Genomic DNA, 19,601 nt, shown 5'->3' with positions numbered 1-19,601 from the left:
ACACACACAAATGTGAGCGGTGAGGAATCAGCTGGCATAATGACTAAATTGTGGAGAATAGGGCCCGCTGGGGTCCATGTGGTTCACTGGAATACACAGAACAGGACGTACCGACAGTAGAGATAGTGGATCCTCCCTCATCCAGCACGGCTACGGCTTCGGCCAACAGCAGCTGGGTCTTAGGCACCACGGTCAGGATGCTCAGGATGTCCAGGGCGTAGCGCACCGTGTCGCTCCTAACCAAAAGGAAAAGAGCGTTTGCAGAAGCATGAGGATCAAACGATCAACAATATATATTATGTAACTATTATATCGTTGCTGTTGGGCAGAAACCTCTGTTTTATGTTTTTTCATAAATACTAATACACTAATACGTCATACTAAAGTGTCACACAAGAGTAGCGAAAATAGCAGATCTTGAGCTTGTAGATGTGCCATTTATTTTATTTGAATTCGGAAAAGTAACAGTTTTGGACACACGAGATTTCCAGTCAACAGCAACGATATGCAATTTGCAAATAAAAGTTTAATGCTCGTCTTTGTTCCATAGAATAAAATGAAAAGTTGATTTTGACTGCTGGGTGAACAGGTGAAGCAATCTGAGGTTTTCATCAATTAACCACAACAACAAATTAATGCATATTATACAACAGGTAGTTCCGACCAAGCAATCTGACTGGTTGAAATAGCTTTCTAGCCGTGCTTCAAACCAGCATCATAGCACGGGCCTAATCACATTAATAAATCACTCCGCACTGTGCACTGAGCGGAGTGCACTGAGTGGAATCAGATGTGCTGATGAGACGGTGCCTCAGAGCGCTGCTACAGGGACTATTTAATGTAAAAATCTTTAGAAAATAGCTGATCTACAAGCTCACATCGCGACGCATTGTGAGCTTGAAGATCGGCTATTTTCGAATGGCCTAAAAGTATGTAGGGCTGAAGTGGTTAATATATGCTCTGCAATAATAATCAAAATCTACAAAGTAACTAGTAACCAAAGTTTTCAAATACTTGTAATTGAGTAAAAGTACAATATTTGCCTCTGAGATGTAATGGGAGTAGAAGTGAAAGCACAGAAAATTGGAAATACTCCAGTAAAGTAAAAAACACCTCAAAATTGTACTGAAGTACAGGACTTTAGTAAATGCACTTGGTTACTTTACACCATTGGTCGGAGGCCTTACCTGCCGTAGTACGTCCTCCAGTCGCAGGCGATGGAGATGAGCTGCAGGAGGAGCTGGACACAGGACAGCCGGTAGAAGACCTCGGCCGGCTCCCAGTACAGCAGCAGTGGACCGTACTCTATGAGGAACTCCATCATCTCCACCACCTGCTCGTGGCTGTAGTTCACCGCCTGGTGGACAGAACAGGCATGACACGTGAACAATATTCCAAGGTTCAACAATTTAAAGGTTCACTTTAAACCCATTAAGAAAGATGCTTTCCCCTGTGTCATTTTAGATTTCTTTGGCTATTCAAAAATAGCAGATCTACAAGCTCATAGCAAGCTTGTAGATCTGCTATTTTTGAAAAATCGTGAAAATGTGCGCAAATCTTTGCATATGTATATTTTTAAAGCGAATATTTTCAACTCAAATCTTTGCTTCTGGGGGGTCCCTGGAACAAAATGTTTTGAGATGGGGGTCCGCGGCCAAATACATATCATTTTGGGCGGTCCTTGACATGAAAAGGTGTGAGAGTCCGTCATACACTAGGATGAATTAGCTTTTGTTAAGCTGCAAATTCAGTACCACTTAAAACCTCTATACTTGATAGAACTGACCTATAATGAGCGCATTTGGTACGGTCTTATTTCACTCTACACAAATCGATTCACCATAAATAGCTGATCTACAAGCTCACAACGCAACGCGTTGTGAGCTTGTAGATCGGCTTGGCGAACGTTCCCCCCAGAATAGGGATGCTGGGGTGGGGGTTCAGGTGGTTAACAAAAGTGCCATTGATTATCACGAAAATATCGTTAAAGCACAATTATTTTTGCCACAAGGGCCTGAGGGTGGTATTAGAGGTAAAGTCAAGGGGTCACTCAAATGTTAGGGTTCATACCGCAGGGAGCATTAATTCTCTCAAAAGGTTTCATATCGATTCACCCAGTTCGATTTAGAGATACAGAGTGTACAAGTGAACATTTTGGCCTAACATTGGCGCTAGAGGCTTTGGGGGGTCACAAAAAACGGTACGGTACAGCAGAGGTTGACACTAACGGTTGTCCGACTCCCCGTGGCAAGTAAACAAAACGTTCGGGCAAGTGGAGTTTGCTTTTCAGGTTGTCCGACGGGCAAGTGCATTCTGTCTTCATTACAAAATATAGGCTATTTATGAAGAACAATGATACCATTTCACAACTAGCAGTTACTTGCACTCATTCTGCTTTTTCAAAGTGACTGTTGCCACTTTGATTTAACATTAATGTTCTACCTCTCATTTTAGAATGGAAAATGTACTTTTTGGGCAAGTGGGCATGACCTTTGTGCAAGTAGAACATGACCTGTACTTGCCCCGACGGGCAAGTGCCTCTGAGACCTTAGTGTCAACCCCTGGTACGTCTTTCGGGGAGCGTGAATGCACTCAGATAAGAGTATCATGGCAATCCACCCATTAGATTTTGTGATAACTTGTGTTGTGTGCAAATGGAAATCGTGGCCAGGGGCGTGTAGCAGGAATTTGCAACTGCAAAACAGTCTCTGTGGACCCCTTGTACATCTCTCGGAAATAATTAACCCATTAAGACCTGGAACTGTCATGTTTAGATTTGAGCTAAAAAGCATTATTTTACACTTTGGGCTATTCAAAAATAGCAGATCTACAAGCTCGTAGCGCGGCACTCGGTGCCGCGCTATGAGCTTGTAGATCTGCTATTTTTGAATATTTGAATATTTTTGAAAAATCATGAAAATGTGTGCAAATCTTTGAAATATATATATTTTTAAAGCAAACATTTTTAACTCAAATCTTTGTTTCTGGGGGTCTCTGGAACAAAATATTTTGATGGGGGTCCGCGGCCAAATACATATAATTTTGGGGGTCCTTGACATGAAAAAGATTGAGCACCACTGATATAGAAACATACGTTTTTCAGAATACTGTTGGTATTTAGGAGACATGTAGAACCGGCTTCAGGTCTAAATGGGTTAAGTGAGCTAAACAAAATATCTGTGAGCGAGCCTGGCCTGTTCCGTTCTGTTCTGGCTGCAAACCATCCATCTTGTTGTGATCTTGGAATCAAAATGTTGCTCTGACTAACTGACACGTTGTCATCCTTAGAGCTCTGACACTAGCGAGGTCAAGAGCCTGACGAATAAAACCTACATAAACAAACTGCTATCTATTTAACCATTTAAACCTCTGGGCATGTCATAATAGGTGAACATTCAGCCAAAACAGGCAGACATTCGCTGAAAATCTACAGATCTATTATTCTATGGTTGTCTCTTAGCTTGTAGTAGGGTTAGGAGCAGTGGTGTAAAGCAACTAACTACATTTACTGAAGTACTGTACTTTACTATTTCCAATTTCCAGTAGTTTTACTTCTACTCCACTACATCTCAGAGGCAATTATTGCACTTTTACTCCACTACAATTATTTGAAAACTTTAGTTACTAGTTACTTTGTAGATTTTGAGTATTATTACAAAACATACATTAACCACTTCAGCCCTATATACATTTCGGTCATTTGAAAATAGCAGATCTACAAGCTCACAATGCGACGCATTGTGAGCTTGTAGATCTGCTATTTTCAAAAGATTTTTATACACTTGAAAACTTGGGAAAATGGGACATTCTGCACAATGAGCACTTTTACTTTTGGTACTTTAAGTACATTTTTATGCCAATACTTTAAAACGTTTACTCAAGTACATTTTGAATTCCGGACTTTTACTTGTAACAGATCCTTTTCTACATTGCAGTATTGATAATTCAATCTTTCCCAAGGGGGATCCATATCACAATAAAAACACCATACAAAACATAATAAAAGAAAAAGAAATACAATAAAAAGACTTCCACCATGTTCAGTTTCGAACGTATACAAACAAGTGCGCCAATGGTTCCACAGTCTAGAGGAGAACCTGACAGAACTATGACAGCAATGATGTAATTTAGTGACTCGGATGCCCTACACATAAATCTAGACATAAGATTGCGTAGCACAGCAGAGCAGGTGGGTACCCCAACACTACAGTAACAAACATCTGGCTTACACTGGAGCTTCTTGGAGCTCTCAGCAGCAGCCTCATACTGTCATTATAAGCCACTGTGAGTTGTCTGATGCTGCCTTGCTTGTAGCGACACCACAGGTGGGCAGTATACAGAGGTGCACAAAAAGATTTAAAGAGTCTTCACCGGTACTGAGCACATGCTAAATTTGCGACACAGCATGTGTGGTTGTGGGTGTCTCTTACCTTGTAGTAAGGCTGGGAGTGAATGGGCGCGCCTCCCTCCGTGCGCTGCAGTGACTGTTTGACCTGCTCCACCTTGATGGCCAGATGGGCTTCAAAGTACCGGCGCAGAGCCATGCAGGTGTGCTTGGCCGTCTGCCTGCTGGAGAAGATCTCGTCGTCGCTCAGCAGCGTTCCCTGGTCCTCTGGGTTCAGGATCTCCAACGTGCTGATCTGGAAAACAGTGGGAACACACAGTCACACACCTCAGTATGACATAACCATTAAGACCTGAGGCCGATTCTACAAACGTCTTCTAAAATCAGTAGTTCTCAAAACCTTTTCGTGCCAAGAACTCTCAAAATGATATGTATTTAGTCACGGATTTTGGGCCAGGGATCCCCAGAAGAGACGATAACATTGAAAACTAGTCCATACCCAGTGAAGTGCGCAGGCAAAAGTATTTGCAAACTTGGGGTTATACAGACAGTAGCCTATATGGTTAGTTAAACTTTGGGAGACCAAGTTTGTTGCGGTCTTGCATGTGAAATGGATCCCTGGCTAATAAGCCAAATATCCGCGGTCCAGGACACGTGCTCGTCGCCAAGTTCTGGACTAACAGTCGCAGTGAACAACGCAAACCTGCATGCACACGCACGCACACGCACACACACGCACACACACAGTCGGACCCACGCAAGTGTCCCGTCGCAAACCCCCCCCCCCCCCCACACACACACACGTACGTTGGTTTAAGCACGTTCTCTGTGTGTGCTTGTGGCAGACGGCAACATTGTAACACAGTGGGTCTACGGATTCGACGCATGCACAGTTTGTGCAATTGGGACAATTTTGTAGCCTGGGATCCAGCCTGCTTCGCTACGTTCGGCAGACTTTTTTTTCTCTCTTCGCTTCTCAGTCTGGAATGCACCCCATTGACTCGTTTTGCAGAACTACACTGGAACTACATATGTTACGTTAGGCAACGTCGTTGCTGATTGGATGTTGTTCAAACGAATGACGAATCACAACGATCACACTGTTTTTTTTGTCCCGCCCCGCACCACAGACCAATCAGAAGCCACGGCACGATTCGAAACGTTTGTCATGTCCCGCCTCCCTTGGAGATAGGAGGCATTCCAGACTGAGAAGCGGAGAGAGAGAAAAAAGTCCGCCGAACGTAGCGAATCAGGCTGGATCCCAGGCTAACAATTTTGTGCAATTTACTCAAGTACATTTTGATTACCGGACTTTTACTTGTAACAAGAGTATTTCTACACTGCAGTATTGATACTTTTACTTAAGTAAAAGATGCGAGTACTTATTTCCACCACTGTGTGTGATGGCGACAGCCCTAGGATCGGAGCGATCGTACGCAGTAGAGTCTCTCTCACCAGGTTGACGAGGCGCCGGAGGCCGTCCTGCCGGTCGAACAGCTCCAGCACGGCACGGAAGGAGAAGGAGATGGAGAAGAACATGGTGGCGTGGCAGCAGCCCGACGCGTGGGAGCACTCCAGCAGCCACAGCGTGTAGCCCACCACGTCTGACAGGATGGAGGGGGGCAGCATGCACACCTGTGTGTGTGTGTGGGGGGGGGGGGGGGGGGGGACAGTGGTGTAACTAAGTACATTTACTTTAAGTACTGTGCTTAACCCATTAAGACCTGAGACGATTCTTTAAAAAAATCGAAATCCTAACAGATTTTTGAAAAAAATATACGGTAAAAAAAAAATTTTTTACGATTTTTCAAAAATAGCAGATCTCAAAGCTCATAGCGCGGCACTCGGTGCCGCGCTATGAGCTTGTATATCTGCTATTTTTGAATAGCCAAAGAAAGCTAAAGTGACACAGATGCGTTCCAGGTCTAAATGGGTTAAGTACAATTTTGAGGTGCTTTTACTTTACTGGAGCATTCCCGATTTTCGATACTCTTACTTCTACTCCACTACATCTCAGAAAAATGTTTAGTTACTAGTTACTTTGTAGATTTTTTATTATTATTACAAAACATTACCCACTTCAGCCCTATATACATTTCAGCCATTTGAAAATAGCAGATCTACGAGCTTGTAGATCGGCTATTTTCAAACATTTCATACATTTGAAAACTTGTGAAATGACACATTCTGCACAATGACTAATTTTACTTTTGTACTTTAAGTACATTTTGATACCAACACTTTTGTACTTTTACTCAAGTAAATGTTGAATTCCGGACTTTTACTTCTACATTGCAGTATTGATACTTTTACTTAAGTAAAAAAAAAGGACTTTTCCCACCACTTGAGACAGCAAAGAGGAGCCACTACTGCTTTGTTTATCGATAAATCATCGATATCGGACGAATTTCTGCCAATTATTCTCCCCCTGTAGTTTAGAACAACGATCACAGCTTTCTATGATTGTCTATGAGCAAGTGCACTGGTATCTAAATACAGGTTCATAATTTATTCATGTGGTAGTTTGTGGGAGAAAACTACCAGCCAGGGCATTCTGCTTATTGTTTTTAGTTATGTGTGTTACTGCTGTATTTTATTAGATATAAAAAAAAACAGTTTTAGATCGGCCATCTGCCTTCCCTGTTCTCTGAAATATTGATAACATCTAATTCAGGGGTCTTCAACAGGGGGTCCGGGACCCCTAGGGGGTCCTCAGAGTTACTACAGGGGGTCCGCCAAATCTTTGTGTGATAGGATTTTTTATTTTACCTTAACCACTTGAACCCTAGCATCCCTTTTCTGAGGAGAACTTTCGCCAAAAATAGCAGATCTACAAGCTCACAACGCCTCGCGCTGCGAGGCGTTGTGAGCTTGTAGATCTGCTATTTTTGGCAAAGAGGCATAGGTGTAGAGGGTAAAAAGAGCAGACCACTTAAACAAAAAATGTTGAATCTGAAACACAATTTTATACGATATAGAGGGGGTCCCTGCTTCATCTCTCTCTCAGCTAGGGGGTCCTTGGCCTGAAAACGTTGAAGACCCCTGATCTAATTATTATAATAACTACATTTTCAGTGACACAGAATGTGCTACATGAACATAAAGTTGCAGCGTTACCCTTTCCATGGCATCCTGGTTGTAGGCCAGGTAGTAGAGGCACAGGGACACCCCGGTGGCAGCCATGGACGGCCTGGGGATCTCCAGCAGCTTCTGGACGCCTCCGTGAGCCACAAACTCTGCAGCAAACTTCTTGTGCAGCAGCAGAGACGCCAGGTACTGCAAGAACACAGAGACAGGGGGGAGAGAGATAGAGAGAGGTATGGAGATAAACCAGAGGAAAGGTTTGATCCTGCTATCGTTTACATCATTGGTTCTCAAAGTGGGGTCCAGGGACCCCCAGGGGTACTTGACGGGGTTCCAGGGGGTCCCCAGCTAAATGATGGATAGGAACCAAATGGACCTTTATGGGTCTGTAACTCTGAGAGTGTCCAAATGGAACCAAATCTCAGAGTTAAATTAACATTGATTTTACAATATAAAGTGTGGTCCCAGAGATATAAATGCCATTAAATGGGGGTCCGTAGCCTAATGCATGTCAAACTGGGGGTCCTTGAAATTAAAATGGTTGAGAATCATTGCTAGAGCCGTAAAAATCGTCTATTATGGGGAGTCCCTGGCATATATTTTCAAATGGGGGTCCGCGGGCTAATAAGTGTCAATTTAGGGGTCCTTGACATGAAAAAGTTTGAGAACCACTGGTTTACATATCATGTTTGGGGGCAGGGGAATGTGATTCAGAGGCTTGACTAGCTAATTATTCTATTCTATTTTTTAATTACCCCATTAAGAACGGGAACGCATCGGTGCCATTTTAGATTTTAGCTATAGCCATCATTTTGTACTTTGGCTATTCAAAAATAGCAGATCTACAAGCTCATATGAGCTTGTAGATCTGCCAAGCTTGTAGAGCTATGAGCTTGTAGTCCCTGTGGCTCCGCAAGGCTTACTACAGTACATGTATCTATGAATCAATATGAAAGAAATCTAATAGATTTTTTAAATTAATTGATTATTCTGATTAACAATTTTGTCATACTACGGTGCCATGCAATAATGGTGAAAATAGCCAATTTACAAGCTCAAACGAGTCGTAGATCGGTGTTATATATATGTTTCAACAATTGGTACATTTTCACCGATATTGAAAATATAGGTGAAAAACTAAAACAAAAGACAAACCATTTCTTCCCCAAATCGATTATTTCATTCAAATCGATTATTCTTTATAATTGATTAACCCATTGAGACATGGAACGCATCTGTGTCACTTTAGATTTCTTTGGCTATTCAAAAATAGCAGATCTACAAGCTCATAGCGCGGCACCGAGTGCCGCGCTATGAGCTTGTAGATCTGCCATTTTTGAAAAATCTTTTTTTTAGATTTTTTTCAAAAAACTGTTAGGATTTAGAAAACATTTTTTAAGAATCGCCTCAGGTCTTAATGGGTTAAATTCATTAGTTGGAGGATAACTGTTGCATCAGCCCTAAGCGTCAGGACGGTGGGCGTACCTTGAGGGCCTCAAAGGTCAGCTGCACGTCGTTGGTCTGCTTCAGATCCATGTAATGCATGAGCAGCTCCCGGGCTCCCATCTGCATGAACACCGCCAGCAGCTGCACCACAAGACACAAGACATCAGTGATTCTCAACCCTTTTTTTTAATCTCTCCTCAATTTAGTCCTTATGCCAATTATTTCCTCCCCACACACACTGCTGTGAGTCGTCACTGAGTGTTCTACTGACTCAGCTGCCGGTGAGGAGCCCCCACCGTGAGGACGTAGAGGAGGGGTGATGCAACTTTGATGATGAGAGGGCCACTGTAAATATGCAATGTGGCCCACCGTGGGCCACATTGCATATACTGTCGGGCAGACACCTCTTATCTCTGTGTTTCAACCTTTTTTGTAAATGAATGCTGTACTTGCCATTTTATGTCACGGAAAAGTAGCAAAAATAGCCAATCTACAAGCTCCAAACGCACTGCGATGCGTTTTGAGCTTGTAGATCTTCTATTTTTGCCATTTTTTCATTGGAATCCTGATTGTTTTTTTTTGCTATTTTTGAATTGGAATCCTGAAAAGTAACATTTTAATTTAATTTCAAATGCATTTAGTTATTATGTTAGATGTATGAACTTAAATACAAATACATTGGACATAAAAAAGACAATAGAATTTTTATACTAGTCATTAAGCTAACTAATATTGATTAGTAATTAAAGCAGGTATGTTTGGAATTTTAACACAACAGCTGAAATCAATTATAATATATCAGTATTCCGATATTAACCTGCGGGCCGCATTAAGTGAAGGTGGGGGCCGTATGTGGCCCCCGGGCCGCCAGTTGCCCATGTATGACGTAGAGTCATACATAATCCTCCCACCCAACACTCCCCGCTGACAGGCGACCACCCCAGTGACAAATATCACCCTCCCTGACCGCAAATTAGTTTTTTTTCTCACCAGTCTCACGGCACCAGATGTAGAAACTCGAAAATGGACAAGCCGTCATTTTAGTGTGACTTCATTGTAATGTCTGTTGATTCATCTCTCAGAAAACAAGTAGAGCCCATCTTGATATGTTTATGGACTTAGACTGACACCTGCTGGTAGGTTTGAGAATGGTCGCAATTCTCTCAATGTAATTGGCAGAACACAATGACTTCATGTCCAATATAACATCCTCCTATAATTCTAGTAACCTCACGGTGGTGGTGGTGGTGTCTTCGTTTGGGGGACTCTTGATCGCATGCGTCGTTGCCAGGTTTCGCGAGAGAAACAAGCAGCAAGGTCTATGAAAACGAGGCCAAACAAAACGAACCCTACAAGCAACGAGGTCTAGATTTAATGGCATTTATACCTGGGGCCCGAATTTATATTTTAAAATCAATGTTAATTTAACTCTGAGAGTGTGCAAATGGAACCAAATGGACCCGTTAGGGTCCATTTGGTTCCATTTGTACACTCTCAGAGTTACAGAACCATAAGGGTGCATTTGGTTCCTATCCATCATTTAGCTGGGGACCCCCTGGAACTGCCTCAAGTACCCCTGGGGGTCCCCGTACCCCACTTTGAGAACCAATGGACTACACAGTACAAACTCACTTTCGATCCCTGATAAACTCTCTGTTCTCAGCGCATAAGCCAAACTGCACACTTTGGGTGCTCATATTCCCCAACGGGTATGGTCTAGTTAATATTAAAAACAGTAATGTAAAAAGAAGTCCCGAGTCCACCGCAGCTAAAAACCTGAGCGGACGGTCCGTGCGCTAGATCTCATTTTATATATCTGACGGTCGTATTGACAGAAACCTTTAATGGTACAATAAGATACCAGGGTTGTGGCTCTTTCGGAGCGGGAACTTTGGGGGGGTGGGAGGGGTAACATACATTCACTGTTTTTGTATGCCTTTTATTACTGACCTGTATGTAAAAATACAAAATAAAATAAAAACCTTGAACAAAATAAAATAAAATATATTGACAGAAACCTAGCCACAGTGTTTGTGTTAGATGTGTCCCTCCTGAAGTCTCGCAAGACGAGATTTCACCCGTGATTTCTTCCAAGTCAGCTTTTAAACACTACGGCGGCCCATTTGGGACAAAAACATTGTGGGGCTAGGTTTCTGTCAATATGACCATCAGATATCAACTAAAAAATATATAAAATCTAGGTATAGGACTATAGGAGGGTGAATTAATAATTTGACAACTCTTGTATGGCAAGTGACAATTTGTATGAGAACGACGTGTTTTTATTTTTATCTTTATTTATTTGTAAATTTATTTTGAGTTTATTTCAGATTTTTGCATTACTGTCTGTTTACTTAAGGTATTGTTAATGTATGGTTTATGTTCCGTCCTGTGATGTATGTATGTATGTATTTATTGTTGGTGAAAAAAATCAATAAAAACAATTTAATAATAATAAAAATATATGAAATCATTTATTATTATTTTTTATCATTTATTTATTTATTTTCATTATTATTATTATTATTATTATTATTATTACGCGATCTAGAGCATGAACCTTCTGGTTTTAAGCTCCGGTGGACTCGGAATGGAGTTATGAACATTTTCTACTGTACCACTCTTCCTAGGATATAATAATATCATACAAAAGGTATAAGAAAAAGGCTAGTCCGTAATTCTCCTTTAACACGGCGGCCGATAGCCGCGAGCACTTTCGAGATGTTCAAGCGTGCCCTGATCAGGAAAAGGCCTAAATTGCAAAATTGTTAACCAAACGGACCGTTATCTCTGTTTGTACACTTTCTGCGTAAGACCGGGAACGCATCTGTGTAATTTATTTATTTATTTGGCTATACAAGCTCATAGTGTGGCCCGGCTATGAGCTTGTAGATCTGCTATTTCTTTTAAAAATCGTGAAAATGTGTGCAGCATTTGTAACTCAAATCTTTGCTTTTGGGGATTCTACAAATGTCTTGACAGTTTCTTGAAAAAAACTTATGTTGCTATAATTAGTGGTTTTCAAACTTTTTCATGTCAAGGACCCCCAAAATAATATGTATTTGGCCGCGGGACCCCCCATCTCAAAATATGTTGTTCCAGGGACCCCCCAGAAGCAAAGATTTAAGTTACAAATGTTTGCTTTAAAAATATATATTCACAGATTTTCCCCCCCAAAAAAAAATCAAGATTTTTCAAAAAAATAGCAGATCTACAAGCTCATAGCGCGGCACTCGGTGCCGCGCTAAGAGCTTGTAGATCTGCTATTTTTTTGAATAGCCCAGAGAAATCTAAAATGACATGAGATGATGCTTTCCTGGTCTTAAAAAAAGGGTTAAATGAATGCCGGCCGGCCGGGGGGGGGACCTTACCTCCTGGTACTCCCCCAGAGGGGTGAGGTACTGGAGGATGAGCCTCTGCTCGATCTCGGGGGTCAGCGGGTACAGGTGGTAGTTGTTCCCGATCACCCATGGGCTCATCTCCGACCAGCTGCTGTTGGACAGCTCGCTGAAGTTCCTCTCGGGCTCCGGCAGAGAGAAGTTCAGCTTCTGCTTGGCCTTCTTGCCCGTCTCCCGCTCCGCCTTCCTCTTCAGGTAGCTGCTGCCGATGCCGCAGCCCTCCGCCTTCCCGCCGTCGGGCGCGTCCGCGTGGTGGTGCGTCGGGGGCAGCGTGCCCGGGGCGGACATGGGCTTCATCATGGACGTAGGGCTGTGTCACCATTATGAAAACTTGACGATTAATTGTCACTCAAATAATTGCGTTTAACGATGTAATTGTTGAACATTAATGGAACATTATGAATAAAAATGTGTCTTTTAGCCTTCATAAACAAAAGTTACAAATAACACATTTAATTACTTTATAGCCTACTTATAAATAAACATTAATAGTGGAAATAGCCGATCTATAAGCTCAAAACGCGTCGCTTGAGCTTGTAGATCCGCTATTTTTGACATAAAAAGATATATGAACATTTTTAACACATTGCCCGCCAAGAACTAGGGGTGTGCCGATATATCGTCCCGCGATATATCGCGATACGTTTTTCAGTAAGATGTTAAACAAGTTTTTTTACTACAATAATAATTATCAGGCATGCAAACAGCCCCGAGGTGAAAAAGGTGACAACATGTTGTTGTTTTTTCGGGTCAGGTGTCACACTATTACTATTTGGATTCAAAACGGCTAAGTTTGCATGTCTGAATAATGCAAAAACAGAATTATTTGTTTGCATTTGCTTTTTTTCTCCCCCATATATTTTCATAATAATAAAATGCGTATCGTATCGAAATCGTATCGTATCGTATCGTTTGGTTAAATTAGTGTATCGGCAAACCCCTACCAAGAACGCAGATCTGCGTTCTATTATCAAATTATTATTATTCCACAAGGGGCTAACACAGCTTTGGAATGATCCCACGTCACTCAGAGAAGCAGTAGGCGGATGTGACGTAATTTCATAAAACAAGACATCCGTCCGGCCCAACTATAGGATTTTTAGAAAAACAGTCCTAACTCAGTTTTTTTTTTTTTGTGATGAAAACCATCCGTTTTCAACGGGCCATAGCCCCAAAATGGCAGATGGCGGTTGGAATGTTATCGTCCCAGTGGATACACGAATCCCTCCCCCAACCCACAGGGATTTTTTTTTCTTGTACACAACGTGGCTTCCACGGCGTTTCAACGATCGTCTATTTAAGGTAATTAAGCTGGCATGGGGATAAAAAACAATGTTTAATATCAAGGCGGGTAATGTGTTAACATGGAATTGATTATGATGATTATGCAAAAAATGATTGCGATTATCTCAAATAATTGCGATCAGGCGATTATGTAATAATTGTGACAAGGCCTACATGGACGTTTTGACCGCCGAGTTGACCCGGCCTCCGCCGCCGTTCTTGAGAGGAGAGCTCAGGCGGAAAGACGACCGCTCGTTCTCGAACGGACTCCCGTCGCGGTCGTCCTCTTCCGGCACCTTGTCCTCCGTTCCGGCGGCGGCGATGGCGCCGTTTGTCCCCGTCGACGTGAACGGGCTGTCGTCGAAGCCCCCGTCGACGGCCTCCTCGTCCAGGGGGAGCAGGGGCTCGCCCAGACCCAACAGGCCCTTCCGGGGGCTCGGCCTCTTGAACTCCACCCTGCTCTCCGCCTCTTTGTCTTGGAGCTCGCGGAGACGCTGCAGCATCAGAGGAACCTGCCGGGAACATAAAGGAACCATTAAAAAGGGGGTATTTTCACTTTAACCCATTTAGACCCGAGGCCGATCCTAAACCCTTTTTCTGAAAAACTTCAATAATTTATTAAAAAATCACAACAAATGTATGTTGCTATACACTGTAAATAGCAACAAGAACCCCAAAAGGGGTTCCTGCCCTGAAAGGTACAGTTACAAATAGGGGTTCCCGCCCAAAATGGGTTAAAACACTTCTGGGCTGGATTTTGAGCTCTACTCTGGCTTTTGTGTGCTTGATGCAATATTTATATATTTGATATTCATGTCAACACATTTTTCATTACTTTTTATCATTTTGAATGTGTAATGTAAAAACACACACACACACACACACACACACACACACACACACACACACACACACACACACACACACACACACACGCCAGGGGGTCCGGCCGACAGGTGAGAGAACACACACACTTTTGTCGTAAAGCGCCCAAAATACCAACATTTGTCGATCTACCAATCTACAAGTGATCACGCATATCGGCTATTTTCTTTCGATTATCGATGTACATATTTTTTTGTCATAATCGATTAAATTAACTTTCAATGAACCGCTAATGAACCGACTGTCCCCTAGTTGTTGGGAGGACAGCGCCATCTCTACTGACCAGGATGGAGTTCTCCTCCCTGTAGTTGGCAGCGATGTCCTGGTTCTCCATGGCTCCGGCCAGCAGACCCGTGGCGTAGATCCTGAGAGGCTGTTCAGCCTCCTGAGCCCACTTGAACAGCCTCTCCACGATGCCCTCCTGACGGGACACAAAGCAACGCTTACAATGGGTTCACTATTAAGGACAATTATAGAGCATCGCAGTTGCGCAGAATCCGGGTGCCGGAAGTAAATACTCAATGCATTTTTCCCATTGACTTTTCCAAAAATATTTATATCAATGAATTTAAGCCTAGAATCAAGCCATCCAGGATTCTGGTGAATCATGACCATAAAACCTTTTTTTCTGTGATTTCTGTGATAAATTTTATATTTAACTCAATTACTGCCAATCACGCATAAATGCGATCTATTAAATAGCGCACTTGGCCGCCAATCACGCATAAACGCGTTCTATTGAAAAAACTGAAAAAATATTGGAAATTTTATTTTTATTTTTTTTTCAATTTGACCCAAAGACCAAGGAGATATGATTTTTCGAAGGAAAAGACTCCCATCCACTTCCTTGTTAACTTAAACACCTAAAAATGATGTATCTCGGCTCCTGAGTACTTTTTAAATTTCAATGAAAAATCTCTGGCAGACAACAGCTAAAAATTTGAAATAACTCTGGCAGGTGAAGTGTTAATGATATGATATACTATGTTTAATAAATACCCTTTGTTTTGCCGTTTTCAAAAAAGTTTTTTTCACAGAATCAAACGTTTTATGGTCATGATTCACCAGGATCCTGGATAGCTTGATTTTAGGCTTAAATGAATTTATATAAATATTTTCGGAAAAGTCAATGGGAAAAATGCATTGAGTATTTACTTCCGGCAACTGGAAGTGGGCGGGAACTGCGACGCTCTATAACCACAGACACTTCAACATGAGGCTAGTATGGATGGAACCTTGGCCCCTGCCACCCCTACCTATTTTACCCATTGAGACCTGAAGCCGATTCTACATGTCTCCTAAATCTCAACAGTTTTCTGAAAAACGTATGTTTCTATATCAGTGGTGCTCAAACTTTTTCATGTCAAGGACACCCAGAATTATGTGTAATTGACCGCGGACCCCCATCAAAATATTTTGTTCCAGGGACCCCCCAGTAGCAAAGATTTGAGTTAAAAATGTTCGCTTAAAAAATATATATATATATTCAAAGATTTGCACACATTTTCACGATTTTTCAAAAATAGCAGATCTACAAGCTCGTAGCGTGGCACTCGGTGCCGCGGCCGCGCTATGAGCTTGTAGATCTGCTATTTTTGAATACCCCAAAGTGTAAAATAATGCTTTTTAGCTCAAGTCTAAAAATGACACAGTTCCAGGTCTCAATGGGTTAAGGACAATTATAACCACAGACACTTCAACATGAGGCTAGTATGGATGGAACCTTGGCCCCTGCCACCCCTACCTATTTAATCACTTGAAACCCTATTAATGTCTACATGGTTGATCGAGGTCCCCCAAGGGCTCTACTCTATACCAGTGTTGTCCAATGTAAAACTCGAGTCACTTCCTGACTTGCCTACGTAATGGAAATACGAGTCAAATAGGACCCTGGGCCAGACTGAGCAGCGAAGATGATAGGAAAATGTGTCAACAATTTTTCCGAAAATAGTGCAACTCCAAGCTCACACAATTCAAATGGGTCTGAAGTGTTTAAACCTCATTTTGCTGGGGACCCCCTGCCCGCACCCCACTGTGAGAACCACTAGCTTGGGACCGGACGGATCTGCCAGTGTAAAAACAAAATTCCCCTCTGCGATTTTGGTCCGGCACCCTGGCCTCCGTTGTGAATCCATTTCCGTACTCCGGAAGTCTGGGGTGACCAATCAGGGCCCAGTATTCTAATATGGGAGACTGTAATTGGTAGTTGGTTATAGGTCTAGCCCAGGGGTCTTCAACGTTTTCAGGCCAAGGACCCCCTAGCTGAGAGAGAGATTAAGCAGGGACCCCCTACTCTATATTGTATAAAATTATGTTTCAGATTAAAGTTTTTTTTTTTTACTTAGTCTGCTATTTTTTCCCTCTACACCTATAGCCTCTTTGCCAAAAATAGCCGATTTACAAGCTCTCAACGCCTCGCAGCGCGAGGCGTTGAGAGCTTGTAGATCTGCTATTTTCGGCTAATGTTCCCCTCAGAAAAGGAATTATAGGGTTCAAGTGGTTAATGTAAAAAAACGAAATCCTATCACACAAAGATTTGGCGGACCCCCTATAGTAGCTCTGAGGACCCCCTAGGGGTCCCGGACCCCCTGTTGAAGACCCCTGGTCTAGCCAATTGCGTCCAGAGCCATTGTTTTGATCCCGCCTCCCTTGGAAAAAAACGTCCTCATAGAAGCACCAGACTCGTATCCACGCAGTGATATAGTCTGGGCACACGAGGCTAGAGAACCACCGTCATATAAGCCAGCGGTCAGGACTGGAGGGGGTCTCCTACCTTCTCCTGGAACACCACAGCGGTCTCCAGGCCAGGCATGATGTTCTGCAGCAGGCGACAGGCGGCCGTGTTGAGGGACAGCTCTCTGCTGGTCATCACGTAGCTGTTGACCAGCTGAAACACAACGGCACAACCATGTGTCCAACAATAACACTCATCTTTTAACCTTTGGCATTTAGAAGACATTTGTAGAATCCCCAAAAGCAAAGAATTGAGTTACAAATGTTCGCTTAAAAAAAAATATATATATATATTCAAAGATTTGCACACATTTTCACGATTTTTCAAAAAGAGCACATATACAAGCTCATAGCGCGGCACTCGCGCTACGAGCTTGTAGATCTGCTATTTTTGAATAGCCAAAGAAATCTAAAAATGACACACAGATGCGTTCCCGGTCTTAACACATTGACTGGCTAGAACGACTTAACTCGTTTTTAGCTTTTCATCACTTGCTTGCCAAGATCGAATTAACTCGTTTTTAGTAAATAAATAACTTCTTTTTTTTTTTTTTTGACCCAAAGACCAAGGAAATATGATTTTTCGAAGATCTTTACTCTCATCCACTTCCTTGTTAACTTAAAATTTTAACATTTTGTATCTCGGCTCCTGAGTACTTTTTTTTTTTTTCATTGAAAAATCTCTGGCATGAATAACAATAGGCAGTGAAAATAATTCAGGCAGTCAATGTGTTAATGGGTTAATGAGATTTACATTCCTATCTTCCTGCCTTTCTTACCGCGTTCATGAAGTCGTCGTTCTTGAACAGAATCTTGAGCAGGTGTCCCAAAACACATTCTGGATCCGCTCTCCCTGATGAAAAAAACACAAGTCATATACTGTAGGATATGTGTTCTATCCAAAGTAATGCAGTCATTAAGTGAATATCTTCATTGTGAATATGATGGTAATTCTTGTACCAGGATGTCGGTCATCAAAGGGATCAGGATCTGCTTTGTGGTATTCCTCTGTCTCCCTCTCAACCAGCTCAGAGATTCTGGACATTACGGAAAATATTAGTTATTAAATATATGAATATTAAACATAAACATTGAAACGATATTATACGATCTATACCAGGGGTCTTCAACAGGGGGTCCGGGACCCCGAGGGGGTCCTCAGAGTTACTACAGGGGGTCCGCCAAATCTGTGTGGTGGGGAACATTAGCCGAAAATAGCAGATCTACAAGCTCACAACGCCTCGCGCTGCGAGGCGTTGTGAGCTTGTAGATCTGCTATTTTCAGAGAGTCTGTGTAGAGGGGAAAAAGAGCAGACCAAGTACAGAGCCAATGGTCAAGTTGACTCAAATATTGAGGGTTTAAAACGTTAACTGTCTAAAAAATACACATTAGCGCGAATACAATCATCTATGAAATCTATGAAAAATCTGCAACACAGTTTTATACAATAAGTAGTGGGGGGTCCCTGCTTTATCTCGCTCTCAGCTAAGGGGTCCTTGGGCTGCAAAACGTTGAAGACCCCTGATCTATACTTCTGAGAAGTGAGTCAAAGTATAATATCATTTGATAAGCTAAAAAATAGTGATAAACTATTTAATTATTTTTATTTCAAGGATCCCCATAACCCTGAGAGTGTGCATTTGGTTCCATTTGCACTCTCTCAGAGTTACAGAGCTGTAAGAGTCTATTTGGAACTCAAGGAACCCTGAGGGTTCCACCCTGGATCCCACTTTGAGAACCACTATCCCATACATGGGCAACTGGTGGCCCGGGGGCCACATGCGCCCCCCACCTTCACTTAATGTGGCCGGCAGGTTAATATCGGAATACTGATATATTATTGATTTCAGCTGTTACAATTCCAAACATGCAAACATGACCCAGTTCATAAAGTTAACATAAGTATAACTAAATGCATTTGAAATTAAATAAAAATGTAACTTTCCAGGATTCAAATTAAAAATAGAAATCTGGATTCCAATTTAAAAAGTAGCAAAAATAGCAGATCTACAAGCTTGTAGATCTGCTATTTTTGCTACGTTTGTGTGACAATAGAATGGCAAAAAATACGGAGAGACAGTATATGCAATGTGGCCCTCTGGAGTGAGTGTGGCAATATAGTGTCCCTCTCCATCATCAAAGTTGCCCACTGCTGCACTGTCCTATACATACTGTATGAACAGAAAACCTTTATATAATAATCCATCTTACTTGGTGAGGATGTTGAGCAGTTCCGTGGTGCTGCCCTGCTGTTCCTTCTCCCACTGCTCCAAAAGAGCGGTCAGCTCTGCCTTGGAATCCACGCTGGCAGATGCCGACGCCATGGCGTTACCTGACGAGACACATGGAATAACAACACGCACCCCAAATTATTAGCATTAAAAAGCGACACCAATAAATAAGCACTTAACCCATTGAGACCTGA

The 19,601-nt window shown here is 42.3% G+C and overlaps 1 protein-coding gene across 1 annotated transcript in view; it reads right to left on the bottom strand.

Annotated features, from left to right (window-relative positions):
- Positions 1 to 19,601, bottom strand: part of LOC311053851 (DDB1- and CUL4-associated factor 1-like) — a 45,148-nt gene that overhangs the window by 21,285 nt on the left and 4,262 nt on the right. The window contains 13 exon segments of the mRNA XM_084069585.1: positions 112 to 236; positions 1,188 to 1,357; positions 4,431 to 4,640; positions 5,801 to 5,980; positions 7,463 to 7,621; positions 8,915 to 9,016; positions 12,247 to 12,583; positions 13,732 to 14,069; positions 14,726 to 14,863; positions 17,216 to 17,329; positions 17,955 to 18,028; positions 18,136 to 18,212; positions 19,388 to 19,508. Of these exon segments, the coding sequence (XP_083925711.1) occupies positions 112 to 236; positions 1,188 to 1,357; positions 4,431 to 4,640; positions 5,801 to 5,980; positions 7,463 to 7,621; positions 8,915 to 9,016; positions 12,247 to 12,583; positions 13,732 to 14,069; positions 14,726 to 14,863; positions 17,216 to 17,329; positions 17,955 to 18,028; positions 18,136 to 18,212; positions 19,388 to 19,500 (2,137 nt within the window). The 5' untranslated portion in view covers positions 19,501 to 19,508.

The sequence above is a fragment of the Gymnoscopelus microlampas genome (genome assembly GCF_963454915.1).
Source record: "Gymnoscopelus microlampas genome assembly, chromosome: 10".
NCBI lineage: Eukaryota > Metazoa > Chordata > Actinopteri > Myctophiformes > Myctophidae > Gymnoscopelus > Gymnoscopelus microlampas.
The sequence above is the reverse complement of the archived record's forward strand: the minus strand, read 5'-3'. Positions and strand labels throughout refer to the sequence as shown.